General features: G+C 46.7%; 1 protein-coding gene and 1 long non-coding RNA gene across 2 annotated transcripts in view; both read left to right on the forward strand.

Annotated features, from left to right (window-relative positions):
- The first annotated feature begins 3,529 nt into the window (after positions 1-3,529).
- LOC144161897 (uncharacterized) lies at positions 3,530-6,130 on the forward strand. Its single transcript, XR_013320522.1, has 4 exons — positions 3,530-3,585; positions 4,637-4,718; positions 5,191-5,277; positions 5,935-6,130. It is a non-coding gene; the product is annotated as an uncharacterized LOC144161897 (long non-coding RNA).
- Positions 6,131-13,345: 7,215 nt separating this feature from the next.
- LOC144161898 (uncharacterized) overlaps positions 13,346-19,746 on the forward strand; it is a 65,156-nt gene continuing 58,755 nt past the window's right edge. The window contains exon 1 of the mRNA XM_077692459.1: positions 13,346-14,174. Within this exon, the coding sequence (XP_077548585.1) occupies position 14,174 (1 nt within the window). The 5' untranslated portion in view covers positions 13,346-14,173. The remainder of the gene's footprint in view (positions 14,175-19,746) is intronic.

The following is a 19,746-nucleotide window of genomic DNA, read 5'->3' on the forward strand; positions in this document are numbered from 1 at the left end:
AGATTCAATACAAAACACAAGTCTATAGCAAGAAATTTCAGTAAAGCGCATTTTTATTAAAACCCACATTGAAGTAGCGTTTGCAAACATAATTATTTATTCATTTATTTATTGAATAATACTGCCATCTTAGTAAAAGATCTTTCCAGGGTTAGAGAGAAATAACTTACAGAGGTCACTTTCCTGGCAAAACACGCACAAACATAAATATAAATAGACGGAAAAATGAAAAACAAAAACATGCATCCTGTCTGCAGATGTGACTCGAAAGCTTATACTGATTTTTCAGTTAGCACCTTGTTACCAAGGCTGTCTCATTCGACAATGATTCTTGTGAAGTGAAAGTATTTGAACGAGTTGTTACATGGATTGATCGGTGTGATTTATGGCGCGTGTCGGTTTCTTGCACCATAACCTGCTGAAAAGGTAAAAATATTAGCGGTATCAATATCATAGTGTCATAAAGCGTACGATTTAAAGCGTACGACCAGTCTTCTTTAAGATAAACTTAGTAAGTTACTCCTTTGAAGAAGTGCAGTAATAGCTGTGCAGCCTGTGCGCCCGTAGCAATTGCATATAAACCTCACCGTGGTTTTTTGACTGTGTTCTTGTTTTTTGTAATTAATTTGTGTTATAATCCGAAATAATTACGGAATATTGCAACTTGGGATGAATATGGGAGGAATATAAACGGTTTGTAGGAGCGGCGTCGAAGGAAGGCCAGGTGAAGCACAACAAAAAGAAAAAAGTGCGCCCACGCAGTCTGTATACAGATGGTTGACTATCGAAGTTGTAACGTGAGGCCGCAGTTTGGCCTCGTGTTTCTCTTAGAGTCAATTAAAGTATTTGTCATTACTCGTTGCGTGCTTGTCGTATTTTCTTTCTTTCCTGTTCCTGCTCACGACACGCCGATCGTGGGCTGTCTGTTCCCCGGCAGTATAAGTATTACGCGTGGCCTGCCCATTCCGAAGTAATGGGCGGCCGGTGTTTATCATTGTCACGTTGGCACAGTCGCAGCCCCTGCCCGCCGCTATTTTTTTTTATTGCGATAGTATGCCCGCTGGCATAAAATACTGCGTCACAGGTATAGATTAACCCCCGTTTCGCGAAGAAACTCAAGCAGGGAGCAATGATGGGGTCCCTAAATCTACCGATGAAGGTCAGGTGGTCTGCCAGGGTGTAGGCCTGTGCCTCGGAGGTGTCTTGTTCTCGCCGCTTCCAATGAAGGGCAAGTCCACAACAAATGTTCCGTGTCCGCCTCTTCGGCAGGAGCCGTGCAAAACGGGGCAGTTCTGTGCGAACGGGGCATGGTAACGTGGTGGCCACTCCCGGGTAACGGCGGGAGAGAGGGCTACACCAACACGAAGTCTTCGCAGCAAGACCTCCTCCCAGCGAGCGAGTCTGCTAGGGAGGTCCGTTACACACGGTGGAATAAGAGCTCGTGTGGCGCGACGAAGATCTTCTTTCCTCTGGAGAAACTGTTCTGGGGTGTCTAGTGGCAGTAAAGGCAATGGTCGTGGAATAAATGCAGTGTGACAGGCACCATCCGCCGCAATGTGAGCGGGGAGAGTATTTCGTCGGACCCACGAGAGCCGCAAAGGGCAGGGGTACGTGTCCAGTATGTCGTGAATGTCCCTCGAGACAGCTAAGTTGTTATTTACTCGACGTAAAGCACGTATGGCCGTCGTGGAGTCTGTGTAAATTTGTAAAGTAGTACCTCCAGGGGCTTGATGAAGTGCAGCAGTTAGTGCTTGCAAGCCGTCCCGGATGGCCGTAAGCTCGGCCAGCATAGACGGCAGGGTGCGGCGTGTTTCGTAGAAGCACGTTTGACAGGACTCTGGTTGGGAAGGACATTGGAGTGTTGTGGTCACCACGTCGCCCTTGGCCCCAGCGTCCACAAATGCTTGCACCACCTGGGGTTGAGAATCAGCCACCAGTTCTTGTGCGACCGGGAACAGCGTGTCAGCTATCGCTCAGCGGTGCTTCACGTGGTAGCTCGCTGTGGGCAGGCTACTCTCCAACCTGTTACTCTCCAGCCCCACGGGCTGCTCTCCAACACCGATATACAGGGTGTTGCGATGACAATTGGAACATTTTAAAATTTTTTCCTGAGTGAACCGCCTCTCTGTTCGCGCTGAAACTTCACACGAAGGTCGCATATTGTGGTCTATTTTGTTTGACACCGGGAACAACGACGGTGCTTACCTTGTTATGCTGAAAATAAATAAAAGCGATTTTCGCCTATAGGAAAATGGCGGCCAGTTTGGACTTGCGAGCCAGCGCAAGTTGATGTTGGAACGACGGCGCCACCTGGGGAATGCAGAGCGAAACGCACGTTTAGGATTCATGGTAGGAAAGAGCCAAATGGTGTAGCAGACGACCAGAAAATGTGAAAGCGGGTTTTCTGATCGTCTGCTAGCTCACTTGGCTCCTTCCTACAGGCCGGTAAAGCTGGCTCAAAAATGTGTCTAAACACGAATGCCGCCATGATGCCACGCTGTAGTTGCCAGATGAGTAGTTGAAGATATGGCTAACAATTTTTCTTGAAAATGAGGCACAAATTTAGGGCCCTAAGCTAAAATTAGGCAACTTTTATGGCAATAACTGAGTTTCTTTACGATTTTGTATTCTTTTTATTAGTTTTCTTGAAGTATTCATGCTTGACGAACAAAAATAAATAAAATTATAAGCAAAAAGAGGACGTCGGGCTGAGGCGCCAAATTCAGTTTCGGTATATTGTGAGGAGCTGTGAGGAGCGTCAGTCGTGTGGGGCTGATTTACAAAGGTTAACTCTAACACGCCTTAGTGTCTGCTGTGTCACTTCGTTGCTTGCGAAGACTGCCGACGATACGGAATAAAGCCGCCGCCGCCTATCTTCAAGGACACCTTCTCTACATGTCCGTAGTGGCTGCTGTCGATTTGAACTCGCCGTCAGCCGGTCATATCATGTTACCCGAAACATGTCTGGGCAGATCGGCTCCTTTTAATCGTATATGATTCGTAAATTAAAAACAAACACATGTACGAACCATTCTACCATGCCTAGCGTACACTCTAATCCTTGTAACCCATAATGTAACTTCTAAACGGAAGTAACCTATAAAATAAAGGTTACAATGGATCCATTTTGATGTTTTCTTTATCCCAGTCCATTCTAAGGGTTACAAGCGTGAAGTTAAAAGCGGTTTATAGGTTACATTAATGATTTATAGGTTACATCAACAAAATCTGAAATGTAACCTTTACGTTGTAACCTATAAAACGCCCTGTAACCTATAAGAGATGCTCGTCGCGCCTTCTCTCCAGGCGGCCGTTGATTTCTCCGTTGCATGACGGGATATAGAGAAATGGCGGCGCCCGCAGGCCCGGTGGCCGCGTTTTCGCGCCACTCGAGCCTTTTTACCGCTGTGATACCCCTACGATGAAGCGAGGATTGCTGTTACAAGACTTATTTGTCGGCGTGAGTCGCGGAGGCTGCGGCGAGCCCATTTGTGACTGGCAGCGCTACACGGCCCGTTCTTGTATACGACCAGCATCAAGTTCGCATGTTGGACCAATGCCCCGGCGCCAGTGAAAGCGAACTCGGTGAGTATATTCCCGTAACGGTTTCCGTGTTTTCATTGGATGTATCTTTTCGCTGGGGGCTTTTCAATTTGAAATTGCAGCATTCGAGAGGGATTTTCGTTACCCGACTGGTTGCTTCGCTGGACGTTTTCTGTTGCCCGCGACGGCAATTGAATGAAATCGCGGGCTTGCGTTCGTTGCGTCAGACTAGAGCGGACGATCGGGAAAGCCCGTACATTATAACAGATAACGGCGCTCGTGACCTGCTTTCTTCTCTGCGCGCTTTCGTCATGTGTTGAGCGTTTTGTTTACGCTGTTGGCTGCATCGGGCGCACTTGACGGGTTATTGGCCCATGTAATTGTCAGGTAGCTCTGCTTGAATATTTGAATTTTTTCCCAATGAAGTCTTATATTATCGCGGTTTTCTCTGGGAATTATTATTTTGTTTCAGCCGTCGGGAAATATTCATTTTTCTCGCTGCATATATTCGCAATGGTGTCTCGTTTATTGGTCTTGTAATAATATATCCGGATAAACACAAGGTGTGTGCTGCAGAAAAGTAGTCCACTAAATGCTGCCAGAAATTTCTAGACTCACTTTTGTCCAGTACAAGCCTCTTTTTTTGTTAAAGTTTGCCCTACCGCACAATAAAAAGTTTTCATATGTACAATACTCTTCACTTTTGTCATTCTTTTCCTTGAGTGCACATTTGGTGTTAGTCATTTTGAGGTAGCGGGGCATTTTCACCATGTTAAGTGGGTTTATTATTCTCATTCACACAAATCAGTCGTTTATTTATTCGCGTGGTATTGCAGGGCAAATGGTTGTCTCGCATGATACTAGTGTAGTGCAGTAAAGCGACTTTACAGAATGGTGGTATGTATGAGCCAGCATGCAGGCTGCTTGATTGTTGTTGTTTTTTGATGATACAGAAATTGTGACGAATTACACAGAGACAGGTGCAGGTGTAAAAATGGGTGCTGCACCCTCATCGGTTACTGGCTGTTCGAAAAGTGTGGTTGCATATGGATAACTATGCTATGACTTATCAGCACTACTGTTTTTCTTTCAGGCAGTGTTCCTTGAGCTGACAACCAGGACTCCCCTGCGTATGACACAAGTTGAAATGAAGTCTGATTTCCGTGGAAACAACGGTATGAAAATGCAATCACTAAAACACATTCATTCAAATATTCTTTGTAAAGATGGCACCCAGGCCTGCACAGACAAAAGTATGAATCACTTGTAAAAATGCGAGGCCTTACTTCAAGTGTTATGCTGTTATATTTCGTATCTTATTTTGCCTCATGTTTAGTGACTCTTTCTATCAGTTCGTTACTACATTAACGTTATGAATTCACATAACTATTTCCTCAGCATGGAGCTTTGTAGTTTTTCAGCAACTCTACCTATACTATAAGATGCGTGGTTTTGCAGAGCTAACAAGAGGAACTCTTTTTCCAAAAGAGCTCTTTAAGAAAGCTTCAGTTGTTAGTGAGGGCTTGTGCTGTGTTCTTTTCTTCGTCTTGTCAAGTTTGAGGTGTTCTTTCATTATGAATGTATACCAACTGCCCAGCTCTAAAGCCTATTACATTTTAACCCAAATAACCATTTGAGTCATTACAGGTACAGACCTCCCGGGAATGTCACTTGAAGATCGGTGCAAGTTCTAGATGTATCCTCTCCCACAACACATTTGGACGAAGAAAAAATGTAAGTTGGCGATTCCTTTTTACGAATAGCCGAGGAAGAAATCACCGATAAGAACACTTTACTGAAATGAAAAACGTTTCGGCTTCCACGTGGGATCCTCGTTCAAAACGAAACTGCCAGTACAAGGGGGGGAGGGGGGGGGGAGATGTTTAAGTACAGCCAAAAATGTGACGCAGACGCCGTCAGCATCGTGAAAGGACGTTTCCTGGGTTTAGTGCGACGTTCGCCCTGTTGCGTGTACTAGTGATTCCACATGAAGGCGCGGAAATGTTTTTGCTTTCTCTTTTGCAAATGTATGTCAGTTTATTCGTAGCTCAGGGTTTCTGCCTGTTCTGGGTGAGCATGCAGAAACATTTCGCGAGATAAACAGGAATACGGCGCGATTAAAATTCGGGAAGGTTGGCCGACATGACTATAGTGGCTTCGCGTTGTTCTGAACAATGCGGCCAAATTACTCTGTGTAACGAGAACTGAAATGATGTGAAATTATTTGAAAGGCCATAAATCACTGCTTCTCTGGTGTGGCCTTTCATTTCATTCTCTGGACTACGTCTTCATTTTCGTGCAATATATTTTTCGTACTTCACATGCCTGTGGTTTGGTGTGAGGGGCTTATGGTTGCACTGGATTTTGTTCTTTTTCTGAAATTTTCTGTAGGTGGCTCTTCAAGGTGGGGAAATCCAAGTGACGGCCCCTCACATATATACCTCCATCTGCGGCAGCAGGGAACAAGTTATTCAGATGACCTCGGGAAATCTTCAGCGTGCCCTGATTTTGTGTCTGCTTGTGTACTACGTAAATTGCGAAGCTTATCTCTGAATTTTTCCAAGCGCCTTTTTTCATGCAGGAAATTATAGATCCCATTTAATGTTTGTCCAAAAGACAGATTGCAATTGGCCTAGAAACTTGTTAGTACTGAATAAAAAACGATAACTTGGCGTGGGAATCACAACTCAGGTGGAACTGTAAAGAGGAACCTAAGAGGGAAGTGTAAAGATGGATTCGTAAAGACAAGTGAATTCCAAGTGTAATATTAGACTATGAGTGAAACAGAGAATGTAGAGAACATAGCCATAAACACTGCTTTGTATGAAACAGTGAATTTGTAATAAATGTTCTTTCTACTTTCCCACATTCTGCGTTTTTTCTGTGGGGAACCATGACAATAACGCTGTACTGGGAAAGTGCACCTCTGAGAACCATCTTATAAATGTAGCTCAAACTCGAATTCGTCTGAAATGGTTCAATTGCAGTACCAAACAATTCGAAATACTTTGCATACATCCGTGCAAATATTGAGGTGAAGAATCTGTATATTTGGCCATGTTTGTGAAGCTGTTCACGCAACATTTATTAAACAGGTTTAATAGGGATATATGAATAAACCGAGTTTTACCTGAAAGTCTAAAGCAATATAGGAAACACCAGTTCGGCCAGGAATCCGCACTCGTCTAATACTCATTAAGGAACGATAATTACATTGGGGTGGTTCGCAACTTTGCTTTTTAATAAATAGCCCACAGGAGTTTCATAATAATAAATGAATGTTCAAAACTACTGATGCCAAACTTCTGGAAATGAGCTCCTGTTAAATTCGCAAATATGTGTGCATGTACTGCAATTCTCTTTTGATAATCATGGCCTGAGTTGTCAGACAAGAATTTTTGGCTTAAGGCTATGTTATCATAACTTTGGCGTCCTTTTGAAGTATGCTATCAAGTGCATGTTTCCACTAAAGCTTGGTTTCACTAAAGCCTAATGTTGTTTAACTAACGCTAAAATTCATGCCCGCAATTTACCAAAAGACCTACCATGCATGTATGATACTGGTTTCTTAAACGGCACAAAGCTGATGCAAATATCAAATTTAGTTATGCCTGTTTACAAGACTTAAGCGTTGCCAATACTCACAAAGATTTTGGGGTGACAACCCGGGTAACGATTATCGAACAGGTAATGCAATGCATATATATTAAGAGAACATTTTCAAGCTTTTTAGCACCGCAATTTTAGGAATTATAAAAGTAACTTCTCTTTTAGCCCCAGCCGTGTGGCCGGCAGTTTATTCAAGGGACGAATAAAAGACACCACCCGACGCAAAAGTTTAGACTGCGCAATGGACAGCATGGTCGCACATATCGTCTTCCACTAACGCGATATTTGTTTACCAAGCGGGAAAGGCGCCTTCGGGGCGTCGCCACAGCTGCGCCGGCGAAAGCGCGCCTGGCGCGCAACATGACACCTTCCAGGTGTGTGGCCTTGGACGGCGGTAGATGTAACTTATATATAGGTATACATGCTGAAAGCGGCAAAGTAACCCATAACTGAGTAACCCTTACGTGTATACGTATATAAGGGTTACGAAGATATAGGTTACATTTGTACCTTATAAATTATAGGTTACAAAAATTCGAAAATGTATACCTCTATTAAGGGTTACCCAGCTTAGAGTGTATAACTAGGCTCTTGTTTACGGGTGCTGTTATACTTTCACTGAACGGTGTTTTACTTGAGTCAGAAATAAAACAACCGCCAAATAATAATAATAATGGTAACTTTATTTGCACAATAAGGTGGTTTTCTAGAAGAGGACAAGGCGAAGCCGAAAGGTAATCCCGAATGTAGGTGCAGAAATCTCCTGTGCATGCTCCTTGGATAGCTGAAACACGCAATCTGAAATTTTCGAGAATATATTTGATGCTTTGCATGACACATTTCTTAAATTCGGTGGATCAGCGACGTAGTTTAATTAAGTATACTTGCACCTCTGCTCTCATATGGCCCATGTATATACCTGCACAGAGGAGGTGGGGGAGGAGTAAACTTCGTTCATGCGAGATGGGCACCCGTGTGGTGGGGCATTAAGAAAAATTATTCTGTCCTTCCCTGAGTGCCTTCGCCAATGAACGGAAACGGCCACTTCTGTTCACGCCCAATTATCAGGACCACCCCGCCTGCAGGCGGTTTTGCTTGAAATGCCTGCGTGTTCGGCCGGAAATCTGTCTGTCAACAGGAACCGCCTAGGAAGCATGTTGAGGTAACACACATATGCGCTTTGTTGGGTCGCGATGGGACCGTCATGTATTTTGTGCAAGGCGAAGTCGACGAAGGATATGCGTCTCCCTTGAAAAGTAAATTAATTTGAGTGCACCTATAAATTGTTATTGCCGCTCATTAGTTCAATCATAGTGGTTAATTTTGAAACAGCTGCCAAACATAACTATAGCAGGTGAATCAGACCGCCTAGCATGAGACTATCAGTTGCTAATATAGAGTATTCAGACACTTAATGTGCATTGCATATGGCAGTCATTAAGAAAGCCGACAATAAATTGAACTCTCAATTTTATTATTTGCGACAGTTACATCTGCACGTATCGGTTCAGCCAGGGCCATCTGGAGACGTTCTTCAGCTGTATACACAGATAAAAGGAAGGAATGCGATATGCGAATGCGATATGCGATAAAACGAAGGAATTCGATATGTGTAGCACAGCCTTCTCATTTATGCCAACATCAAACCGGTGGCCACAAAGGTGTCACACCAGACCTTGTAGAATTTCCACGCTTCCATTCCAGCGTACTCACAGCAACAAGGATGATGACGAAGTTGCATTACCGAAGCTGGGTTCCAGTAATGCTGTAGCTGATTATGAAAGTTCTGGCTAATGCTCATTCAGGTTGTGGTCATCAGAATTCTTATTTTCATCAAAAATAATGGGCCATCGCAATGCCATCAGCCCGTGTAAAATAAACGCAGAAAAAGCAAGAGGGTCATATGTACAAGCAATTCTCATCCAACAAATTTTATTTCACCACCAGTAATACCACCAGACCACTAGGGAAGTTTGTGATGGTAAGAGCAAGACTAAGATGACCTGATGTGTGACTTCAAAGAAAGGAAGGAACTGTAGAAGAAAGCTAGGGAGGTTAACCAAGGAAAGAACAAGAACTGTCCAGCTGGCTGTGCTACATGTGGAAATGGGAACAGGAAACTTGAAAGGAAAGAAAGGACTGGCATAAAATAAAGGATAAAAAATTCGGGAGAAAAAAAAACAAGGCGCGGAAATGGCCAGTACAAAGACCTAGTAATATTAGGCTTGGGTATTTCACGGTTATTGAATCTAAGCTAATGCAAGGGCTACTACTTAAAAGCATTTCAACTGGAGAAAAAAGTTGACACGTGCTGCAGGGGCCTCGTAGACAGGCACAGGAACAGGCACAGAAAGCGTGTTTGTTTAGCATAAAGTGCAGTCACAAATACGATTTCCATTTACATGCATTTCTTGGAAGTGTTGTCCAGTTCGAACTTCCATTCGCTAGAAAAGCAAGTAGTTGTAAAGAGCCCCTCAATAGATTGCGAAAACAATCAGCTGACGCATACAGGGGGGGGGGGGGGGGGAGGAGTGTGAAACATGTTAAAATAGCGCTGTACAGACGGGACAACAAAGAAAAGACTACACAGGACTAGCGCTGCATATCAACTGAACTCTTTTAGCACACACAAGATGATATATACAGAAACAGCGCATGCGCGAATACAGGGGAAGCCACCAGGAAAAAAATCAGGGGAAAAAAGCAATCAGGGGGAAGTGATTTCTTTTTAAAGGAAGCCGGAAAATAAATGTACTGGGGATATTATTAAGCTCTCATGGGAGCTCACCTGCATTTAACACAGTTCGGAAGCGGGAATAGTTGGGGAAACAGGATAGGAGAAAGAAAAGTAAAGATTAGAAAGGTGAGGAAAGAGTAGAGAAGAGTAGTTCCACCGTGGTCGATTCCGTCGCACACAATACACCACGAACACTGTTGGCTGGCGTAATGCTGCGTCCGGGAGACGAGAAACCTCGAAGGGAACGGTGAAGCGCGGAGGCAAGCATGGTGCGGCGAAGAGAGAAGTCTGCGGCGGTCCTGACCGCTTTCGAGACGGGTACTGGGGAGGGGAGCTGGCACTCGACAGCCCCCACCAGCAGAGCGAAAGCCGGGAGACGTCCAACGGCCCGCGCTTGCAACGGGGCGCCGAAATGAAGCCCCTCCGAAGCACAGGAGCACGAAAAAACACGTCCGCTCAACTCCAAAGCGACGACCGAACTCCCCTGACGCACCCGCAAAAGCTACCTCGCCGAGCGTACGAAGTACCCGCTAATCTAGGCGCTACCCTTCTCAGTTGCGGATAATGCAAAACTGCATCTAACGCGGCAGCATGGCACAAAATTTCGCTACCTACCACAGGAAAAACTTCACACAACGTTTCTGCACAGCAAAGTTTTCACTGCGCACTCACAGCAAAGGTGGCTGCCATGATGGAATGCGTTGGTTACTAGGTGAATACCGACTACTGCCGCCAACTCTAGTAGGCAAAAAGACAGCGGGCAACGCTGTGAGGGTGGCATCATGTCAGCGCCCGGGTGTAGCACGGTTTCAATGCACGGGCTGGCCGGGCAGCTTTTCCTCTAGAGTCAGTAGTATTAACTCTATGCCTTCCTAGGTGAATTTTCTGATCGTCTGCTGCACCATTTGGCTCCTAAAAGAGAAGGGTTTAATGGTGAAGCGGGCGCACTCGCCCGTCCTCGACCAACAGGTTTTTAAATAGCATTCCGCTTGTTTTCATATGAAAACCCCCATCGAAAGGCTAGAATTGGTCCTGTATAAGCAGGAGTACGACTACTGGTATGGTGTCGATATTTTCAATCGTGAATAAAAAGGCAAGAATTTGGTACGGCGATGATTCCAGTGCAGATGTCAGTATAGACACGGGTCATGTTGTGGCCATTTTAGGGCGTGAGTGGCTGAAGAGCCCGTCGCCGATCGCAGTTCTTCGTAATGCATGTAGACCTTGAATAGAGAATTTTTTCGTAATGGCCTAATTTTCAAAAGTGACTTGGCACCACCTTCATCTCTCTTTTAGGTTATAAACTAAATGTAGGAATTGCATTGCTAGCCCTTGCTTCGTCTCAACAGATGTAAAAAATGGTTATTGTCAAAAGAACCTACGAAAAATTATGTATATTGTTTGTGGAGAAGACGAGACTGGCGAACGTACACTTTGAATGAGCATCAGCAGTTGCACAACTACCACGGGAGCGCCTCGAAAGCGGTGCACCGGGACATAATAGTGCAACGTGGCGCAAGTCAGGTGGCACTAATCGTGGTGAAAAAATGATGAGCGATCTATTCATATTATCTACAAGGCAACCATGACAGCGTCCACGCAAGCTCTCACGCCAGCAAGCTACGTGCCGTTGTCGTCATCTGTTTCCGCCGTGGCGCTTAGTGTCACTTGATAAGGTTTCACAGTATCGGCACTCTTTTCTCATTGTTCCATGCCGTCGCCATGATCGTTGGTCAGTTCACATTGTGTGGCAATTGTTTACACTGCGACGGTTCATGGGTGCCGCCATTTTGTCGTTTATGCGTTTTAGTCGGTCAACTTTGGTAGACTTAGCTTGTCCTCCCTGCTCTGCGGCTGCGCGCAACTGTCATCGTTCCGAACGCGAATCAAAGATAACGCGTGTAAAAGCATTTCAGCAGCAGGAGTATATCCGTAGATGCCGTTTTGCTGCATCTTCGGCAGTGTTATTGACACAAACGATTCCCGGTCGAAGTTAGCGGTGAGGCCGTGGCACCAAAATGGCCGCCGTTGCTGACTTGCGTACCTCAGTAGCGGTACTTTGATACCTTATCTAGTGACACTAATCACGTTACGGGGCATTCTCCAACTATGATCCAAACGACAAGTCGTTTGAAAACAAAACGCCGAGTCTAGCTAATGGAACTTTGAAACGACAATTTTGGAACAATAAGGCAGCTTGAATACCACATCCACCGGGACTTTTTTATGATCATTTAAGCAGACCCAGGCACTAAAAACACGACGCCTTCAAAAAATGCGCGTTCTCTTACCAATTAACATCGGCTACTTTATTAGCTTGCTCGCAGATAACCTAAGAAGTCGATCATTTGAATTGCGTGGTACACTCATCTTTAAAAGTCGTTTCCACGATGCCTGACTCAGATAATTCGCAGCCAGAGAAAGCCACAGAGAACCAACTTAATCTATTCCTACGTGATTGGACTGAGCACTACTAAAGTCGCCCAAGCGCTAAAAAATCCGAAACGTCGCGGTTGGTAAATGAGGACCCTTAGCGTTAAGGAGTGGGGCTTCAAAAGTTTGAGCTCCCCTCCAGGGAGACGGCCGGAGCCACAAGAGGATCATCAACCACACCTCCAGACCGCGACCACATCGTTCCCCTTTGAGGGGCTTGAGAAGAAGCCAGCCAATGAAATTAGCGGCCGGTCCCTTCCGGCTTAGAGCCACGCCTCAAAGATAGGCGGCCGCTCTAAACAAACACTCCGCCCATACGGGGCCCGGCACTACAAAGGTGCACCATTCATAAAACCCGCCCGCTCTCCAGGAACCGTCGTGGCGTAGAAGCCGCCGGCGGCGCGGTAGCAGTAACAGTAGTCATCAAGCTGTCCCACGTGTTCTATTCCTGTGGGCCTCTTTCCTCGAGAAAGGAAGGAGTGAAGGGGACGCCCTTGTGGACGGTGTCAGTCGAGAACCCTCCAAAAGAAAACACGCCAGCGCCAAAAAGAAGCAGAAGAAATGACAGATCGTTCCGTGCCCCTCATTTGCGACTATGTGACCCGCCTGTTGTTTCGTCTCACTGGTCCGCTTTTAGCAGACAAGTTTCTTCGCAAGGCTGAGCCGCTGGAGCTTCGCGAACCACGTCACCGCCGAGAAGCGGCTACACCAAACGGCGCACCGCTGTGCAGGTTCTACTCATGAAAGCGGGAGAGGGAGAAACGGCAAGCTAAACCGCGGTCAGGCCGGCCAAAAAAGTTGCACAGCGCGCAACTGTGGCAGTATAATGTATTTTCGCTTACACCAGGGCCCCAGCTTTAAGCACGGTCGCAAAACTCAGTACGGGAGCAGCACCTAGACGAAAGAGGGTGCGAGGAAGAGAAAAGCGCCCAAAGGGTCTAACCCCGTGTCCGTTACACCAGAGCCAACCCCTCCGCGCCGCGCAGTAACAGATTACAGCCGATTCAGCACCGGCACTCAGCCAGCAAAGGCGGGCTTCCCTTAAAGACCAGCAACGTCGTGGAAAGCGGAACTTATTAGTCAGTAGAAGAGAAAGCGTGGTAAAGGGGCGACTGCGTCTCCTGTCGACGAACCAGACGGCTTTACGAGATCAGCGCCGATAGAGAGCTACTTCGAGAAGACGCCCACAACCCTGGCACCGGGCAGACGACGTGAAAGCGTTTAGCGGTCGGTGAGCGTAAGATTTTCTTACCGATAGAGCCACCCGTGAGGAACCTTCGGCGCGCATTACTACACGTGGAAAAGTGCAGGTATCGGCTTAAAGAGGGAAGCTCCGCAGTGTGTAGGGATTGACGCATGCAGGTCCTAACGAGATGCGGACGCCACTGGTGTGGGTGTTCAGCATCAATGCTTGGAGGTGATGTTGCCGATGTAGAAACGAAAGCAGGAACTCTTGAACAAGGCGGGTGCTGAAGTGTTTAGGCAGCATCACTCCGCCGGGAGGAAACGCTGGAACTTATGAAGATATTTTTTTTAATTCTGCCCGTAAATTATGAGTTAGTGGACATATTTTTAAGAGGAAGTATAAAAATCTGCCAAAGATCTTACTACTTGATATCAACGCAAGTGACCGAGGGACAAGTCTGCTGCGTGGTTTATCTCGTCGTCACCGTAGCTACCGAACCAACCAGCTCGAAACAAGGACACGGGAAGAATGAACAAGTGCGCTTCAGCAGTGAACAGTGACCAACTGTGAGTGCCACTTCCTGTGAGGAACATCGAAGCCAGCCCACGGTGTTCCTGGCTTTGAGGACCTCAGCCTCTGACATCACGATCGTCGCATCCGATACGAGTGAGTACGCCGCATGCATAACCCTTGTGCTGCCAGTCGAACACGCTGTAGCACAACAGAAACTAGTCGTGAGATTTCCAAATAGCCCTGGCCCTGTGGCGACTTAACAAAATTTCAGACAAGATTTACGTTGTTTGCCAAAAAAACACTTGGCACGGCACGTCCGGAGCGGACAGGATGAGCGCTAGACTAACGACCGACGTTACACGAAATACGCACAATGAATGATGTGCGTACAGCTGTACATCTTATTGTGAGAAACAGCTTTTGCACATCATGAAAGAGGGGGAGAGAGTAATTTTTAAAAGTAAAGAGAGAGCTATAAGCTGTGCCGTGTTACATTTTTTGTTACGGAAGGGGAAAATAAATGCGGAAGAAGGCGACAGGTTCGATGATTATGAGAAATATGATAATACGTCTGTATACAAGACATGAATGCCCATACCATGCGCTGTACACGGTTAAAATTTGATCATGACGGCGCATAAGCTGTCTAGTTACAATCTAGGTGGCTACCATCATGGTAGCTAATATTTCTGACAAGCCGTTGCTTTGTGAAAATGTCAGCACTGCTTTTAACGTCTTTTTTTTTTTTTTTTTTTTGCGCTGCCGGTCTGTCAAGGTGCGCAGCAGGACGTTTTTTTTTTTGGACAAGACCCGATTGAGTAGGGGTTCTAATGATGCGCCTAACTTTTCGGGCGGATTCGCACAGCGCGGATAGTTGGAGCTGGTGCGTCGCGAGGGTACGGTACGTTTTGCAGTCAGAGTAGCTAGTGCCGTCGATGATGTACCGCTAGCGACCGGTAAGCTACGACGAACATCATGCCAGAGTCGGGCCGTATGTTGCCTGCTTACATGCCGGCCCTGTCGAGCTATATGCACAATGGCTGGCTCGCACAAATTTTGCTGTGCTTCCCAATGAAAGGCGTCTCCACTGTCTCACAAGTGCGTTGTACTTTGTGGCCTAACTATGTTCGCGTCCATTCAGACTGAAGTTTTGTGCCCATATTGTGACAATGCTTATAATGGAGTACAGTTCAGTGTTCGCCTATGCTAAATATACGTTGATTGATTGCACGCGTATATAGTGCCTAATTCTGTAATGATGTGCCAAATGTGTTTGCATATAATCCGCCCGTCTATATCGGGGAAAACGCGACCATGTATTCACTTGGGTTGTCTTTTCGGATAAAGTGAGCTGCTAGCGTAGGGAGCAACCTAACTTCTTCCTTCTGCGCCCCGTGTTTTTCTCGTGCTGCGTGAACAATGTCTACAATTTATCAGCCTGCCCCAATTCTTCTTCTAAAATCTTTCAACTTTACTTCTTGAATACACAGCCCTAAATTAGAAAACAGCTCCACAGCGGGAAATCACGAACGCGAAAAACGACAGATACACAACTCGGTTATTTCATTTTATGACCGCTCAATAGACCTTTCCGGAAAGTTGCGCGCGCCCCCAAACGGCGGCCGCAAAGGAGCCTGGGAACTGTGAGCGCCGCAGCAGCCGCCGCCGCTGCCGCACGGCCACGGGCCGCTCTTCATGTAGGTTAGCCGTGCCAAACCGTGCCGTGCGCGGCGGCGCGTGTGGAGGCAGCATTTTTTGACGGTGCAGCTTCTACGTATAACATCGTGTGATGCATGCCAAACATCTGCTATCCTGGACAGCTGTTTTATTAACTGGCTTCTTTTTCAAACGTCAGCATTCTATACTACAGCCCGCATTTCTTCAACAAGCTGCTGCATTTTGGGGAGTTTCAGTGTGTATCCCTGGGATTCAAGCTACACTATGCCTGTATTTGTTTCAAGTACTGTTGCCTAAGAGGTGGCAAGTCTTATCGTGCAATCCTGAGCTCTTTCTTTTTTGTTTTCGGCTGTGTGTAACTATGAAAATAGATATTTATTTCAGTCGAAAAAAAAAAAACGAGGCAGCTGGTATGGTACATTGCAATGAAAGACACGTACACTTTTATTCCGTTAGCAAGACTAACCGATACCGACTAAAAGGTAAAACTTTTTAGAGTGCGCTAATACAAAACACGCATAGTTGACATTTTGCTTACTTATCGATTGAGAAGTGGTTTATATAGGAAGTTTTTCAGGTAGCAACAAATTTTCCATATCATGGTTTGGCTTGTCAGCCATCACATTTGGTAAATCATACCACATGTAGTATTCCCAAGTTCTTCACTTCTCGAATAACTCGCTCAACGTGTCTCGTGAGGTTGGCGATCTGCCGTGTACGTCAGACGGAAAACAAGCGCTAAATAAAAACACAGGACGAGGAGTGGACGGGACAAGCGCTTGTCCCGTCCACTCCTCGTCCTGTGTTTTTATTTAGCGCTTGTTTTCCGTCTGACGATGAACCAACACGCCCAAACCTTTTCCCTTCTGCCGTGTACGTGTTTGCTCCGCTACTGTCAGTTGACGCCGACCATTTTACATGGGGGGTATTTAACGCCAGGTTCACGAAGCTCATCTTCGATCATGAATCCTAGGTCAGCTATGGCGAGCTGCATCATTTGTTTTCACACAGGAAGCACACCACACCTTAAAAGTGGGAAATAATTACACAGTGAGCGACCGAAAAGATATAGTCGAAATGCTGAACTCACAACAGCAGAAACCCCGTTCCTTCAATGCCGCAGGAAATGGGCTGCAGGCAGTCGCTGTCGTTGGAGAAACCTCATCGTTGTCTGCTGGAGCGAAAGCATTGCTTTATCGCATTGTTACGCCCTTTGTGCTAAAATTTATTACAAAACGGGCGTTGATTACTCTGAGCTGACAGTAGTATCTCGACAGTGCTGCATATCACTAGTTCGTCTTGGATTCCTGGAAGCGGTACGGGCGCTTAATAGGGCGGCGTTTCGTTCACTTCGCGGCAGCTAGGAAAAAAAAAAAGCATAATTTACGTTATAATGCTGGGCTGAGCTGTCTTTACCGGACGACACCTCTCGGTGAAGAACCGGTGTAGAAAAATGGTCGCATACGGTCCATGTAACATTTGCGTCTGCTCGCGTTGAAATGGGCTCCACATATCCTGTGAGGCTCGGACGGCTCCCACAAAGCGAATCGACCATCACGACCCTTGCGATTTATCCGGCGAACACATTAATCCTATTTAATTTTCTTGTCCATCGGAAACTTGTGCAATTAAACATGCCGGTCTCGTAGCGTATTGTTGTCCCAACTGAGCACACAGCACGTTTGTCCGCCTCCTGCAGCTTCCTTGGCGACATATCGTCAGTATAGCGTAAAGTACAATCGCCAAGGCAGGTCGTAAACGAGTGTAGCTTTATACACGCGGAAATGCATCACGAATAACGTGTGCACATGATATGGGCTTCTTCGTTTTCCCCCTCGGCTCCCCCCCCCCCCTCCCCCCGGGCTGCCGGAAGCAAGAGCTGGTTATTTGTGGGGAGCTCAAGTGTCACATTTGTTTTCTATTTCCTCACGTTGAGGAATTTCTCTTTTTCCGCGGGCCGCCAGAACCGCGAAGACGCGTTTCAACTGTCAGCAGCTGGTTCCACTCTGCAAGCTAGCAGACGACGTTGCTAGCAGACGACAAAAGGCTCTCATGCGGTTCAGGCAGTTTCAGAAGGATGCGGAGTTTATTTCTTATTTTGGGTTCTATGGTTGAAAGATGGTTTCTTTGATGCGGAACATAACTTTGAAAGCACAGCATTTCACTCTAGTTAAACTTTGTCCTTTGACGGGCTCGCTCCGCGCACGCGGCGCGCGGCGCGGCCACTCCGTCGCCGCTCCCACCGCGCCCGCACGCAGTTCCCATGGCGCCTTGCGCGGGCCCACCAGGGGAAGGAGCGGCGCTGCAGTTTCTGGAAAGGTCTATTCGAGGCTGATAACCTTTTTATTGTGTACACGATCACAAGGGAAAAAATCAGCTAGAAGCTGAAGTTGTGATTTGAAAGGGCTAAGTCCTTACGGCTAAGTCCATAAGCTATCCTTTTTTTTTTGCGAGAGATTAGCTTACGGCATAAGCAATAGAGTTCATGTGTACAACACTGCACCCGTAACGCGCAAGAATCCAAGACGAGACCGGTGCTGGGGGCCCCATATCCAGCGCTTGAGATCTGGGGGTCTCCCGGGACGAAGCCCTGTGCCTCGGAGGTGCTGTGTTCGGGCGTCTCTAAGACCTGGGGAAGCCCACAGCAGGTGTTCAACGTCGGCTTCTGACGCAGGAAGCACACAGAAGGGGCAAGTGTCCGCAAACGGCGAGTGATAACGGGCAGGCCAAGCGTGTGTAACTGCTCGTGATGACGCCACCCCAACCCGAAGCCTCAGCAGCCCGACCTCCTCCCAACGAGCGAGCCCACTGGGGAGGTCACTTCCACGCGGTGGAAGTAAATCACTCGTGGCGCGACGGAGGGTTTCCTTTTAGACCAGCAGTTCTTCTATGGTGGGTACTGGAAGAAGTGGTAGCGGCCGTGGGAGGTCCCTGTGACAGGCGCGATCCGCCGCTGTGTGGGCAGGAAGCATGTCCCGGTTAATCCACGAAACGCGGACAGTGCATGGATAAGTGTGGGTAAGCTATTCGAGAAAGCTCAGCCCGAATTGCAAGAAGCAGGGGCGGTATTCTCGTAACTGTCCCTTTTGAAAACGTCCCTTTTGAGTCCCTTTCATCGTGACGTACTTGCGGTTAAGCAGTGGGCGTTGACAGTAGGTTTGTTGCGCCTGCGTTACGTCACTTCCGGTTGTTTGCTTTTAGCCAATCAGGGCTTGTCAAAAGGGACACTTTTGCAAGGGACGCAAAAGGGACAAAACTCGAGAATACTGCCCCAGGTCCAGGAAGCGATCAGCAGTCAACCTGTTGGTGCCTATGCCATTTGTTGCTTCCTAATGCTTTTGGGGATGAGGAGAAGCATGCCAGTGTGGTCGATTACGAAACACAAAAAAAATTATTGCCACAGTTCAGTTAGACAGCGAGTACAGCAGTTGCTGCGCTGATTACTTCTCTCCCGGAGTCTTGTTTCCAAGCTTGAAAGAACTGTCGAGGTATAGTGTTACCAAAGGGCGGCCGATAATGACGCCGCCTAATGCAACGAGCACATGCGTGCTGTGAGGAGTACGTTGTACAGCTTAACCTCGAGCCGGGGACTTGAAAGGCGAGACTGACGAAGCCGCTACTCCGTTCTTCAACTTGCTTGCGTTTATGGCGGGGATCTACAGTTACAACTGGAGATCCTCGGGTGGCGAAACCGCACGTGGGAACAAGCCATGCCTGAGCCCCGCCTTTGAGTCATCCGTAGTCAGCAAACATTATAATGTATGGCGCATATGATACAGCTTCTTTCAGCACTTAAAGGGGCCATGAAAACAAAATGATACTTCGTCCAGTTTGAAAGAACTAAAAACAAAATGATACTTCGTCCAGTTTGAAAGAACTAAAAACAAAATGATACTTCGTCCAGTTTGAAAGAACTAAAAACAAAATGATACTTCGTCCAGTTTGAAAGAACTGGGCTTTGCTAGCTCACTCAGCTCCATTCTAGCCACGATAGATGTTTCTAAACAAGAAAAAAACGATAATGGAAGATTTAAGTATTGCGCTACAG

Source organism: Haemaphysalis longicornis, unplaced genomic scaffold (assembly GCF_048455015.1).
Source record: "Haemaphysalis longicornis isolate Haplotype H1 unplaced genomic scaffold, Haemaphysalis longicornis Haplotype H1 scaffold_12, whole genome shotgun sequence".
NCBI classification, from domain to species: Eukaryota; Metazoa; Arthropoda; class Arachnida; order Ixodida; family Ixodidae; genus Haemaphysalis; species Haemaphysalis longicornis.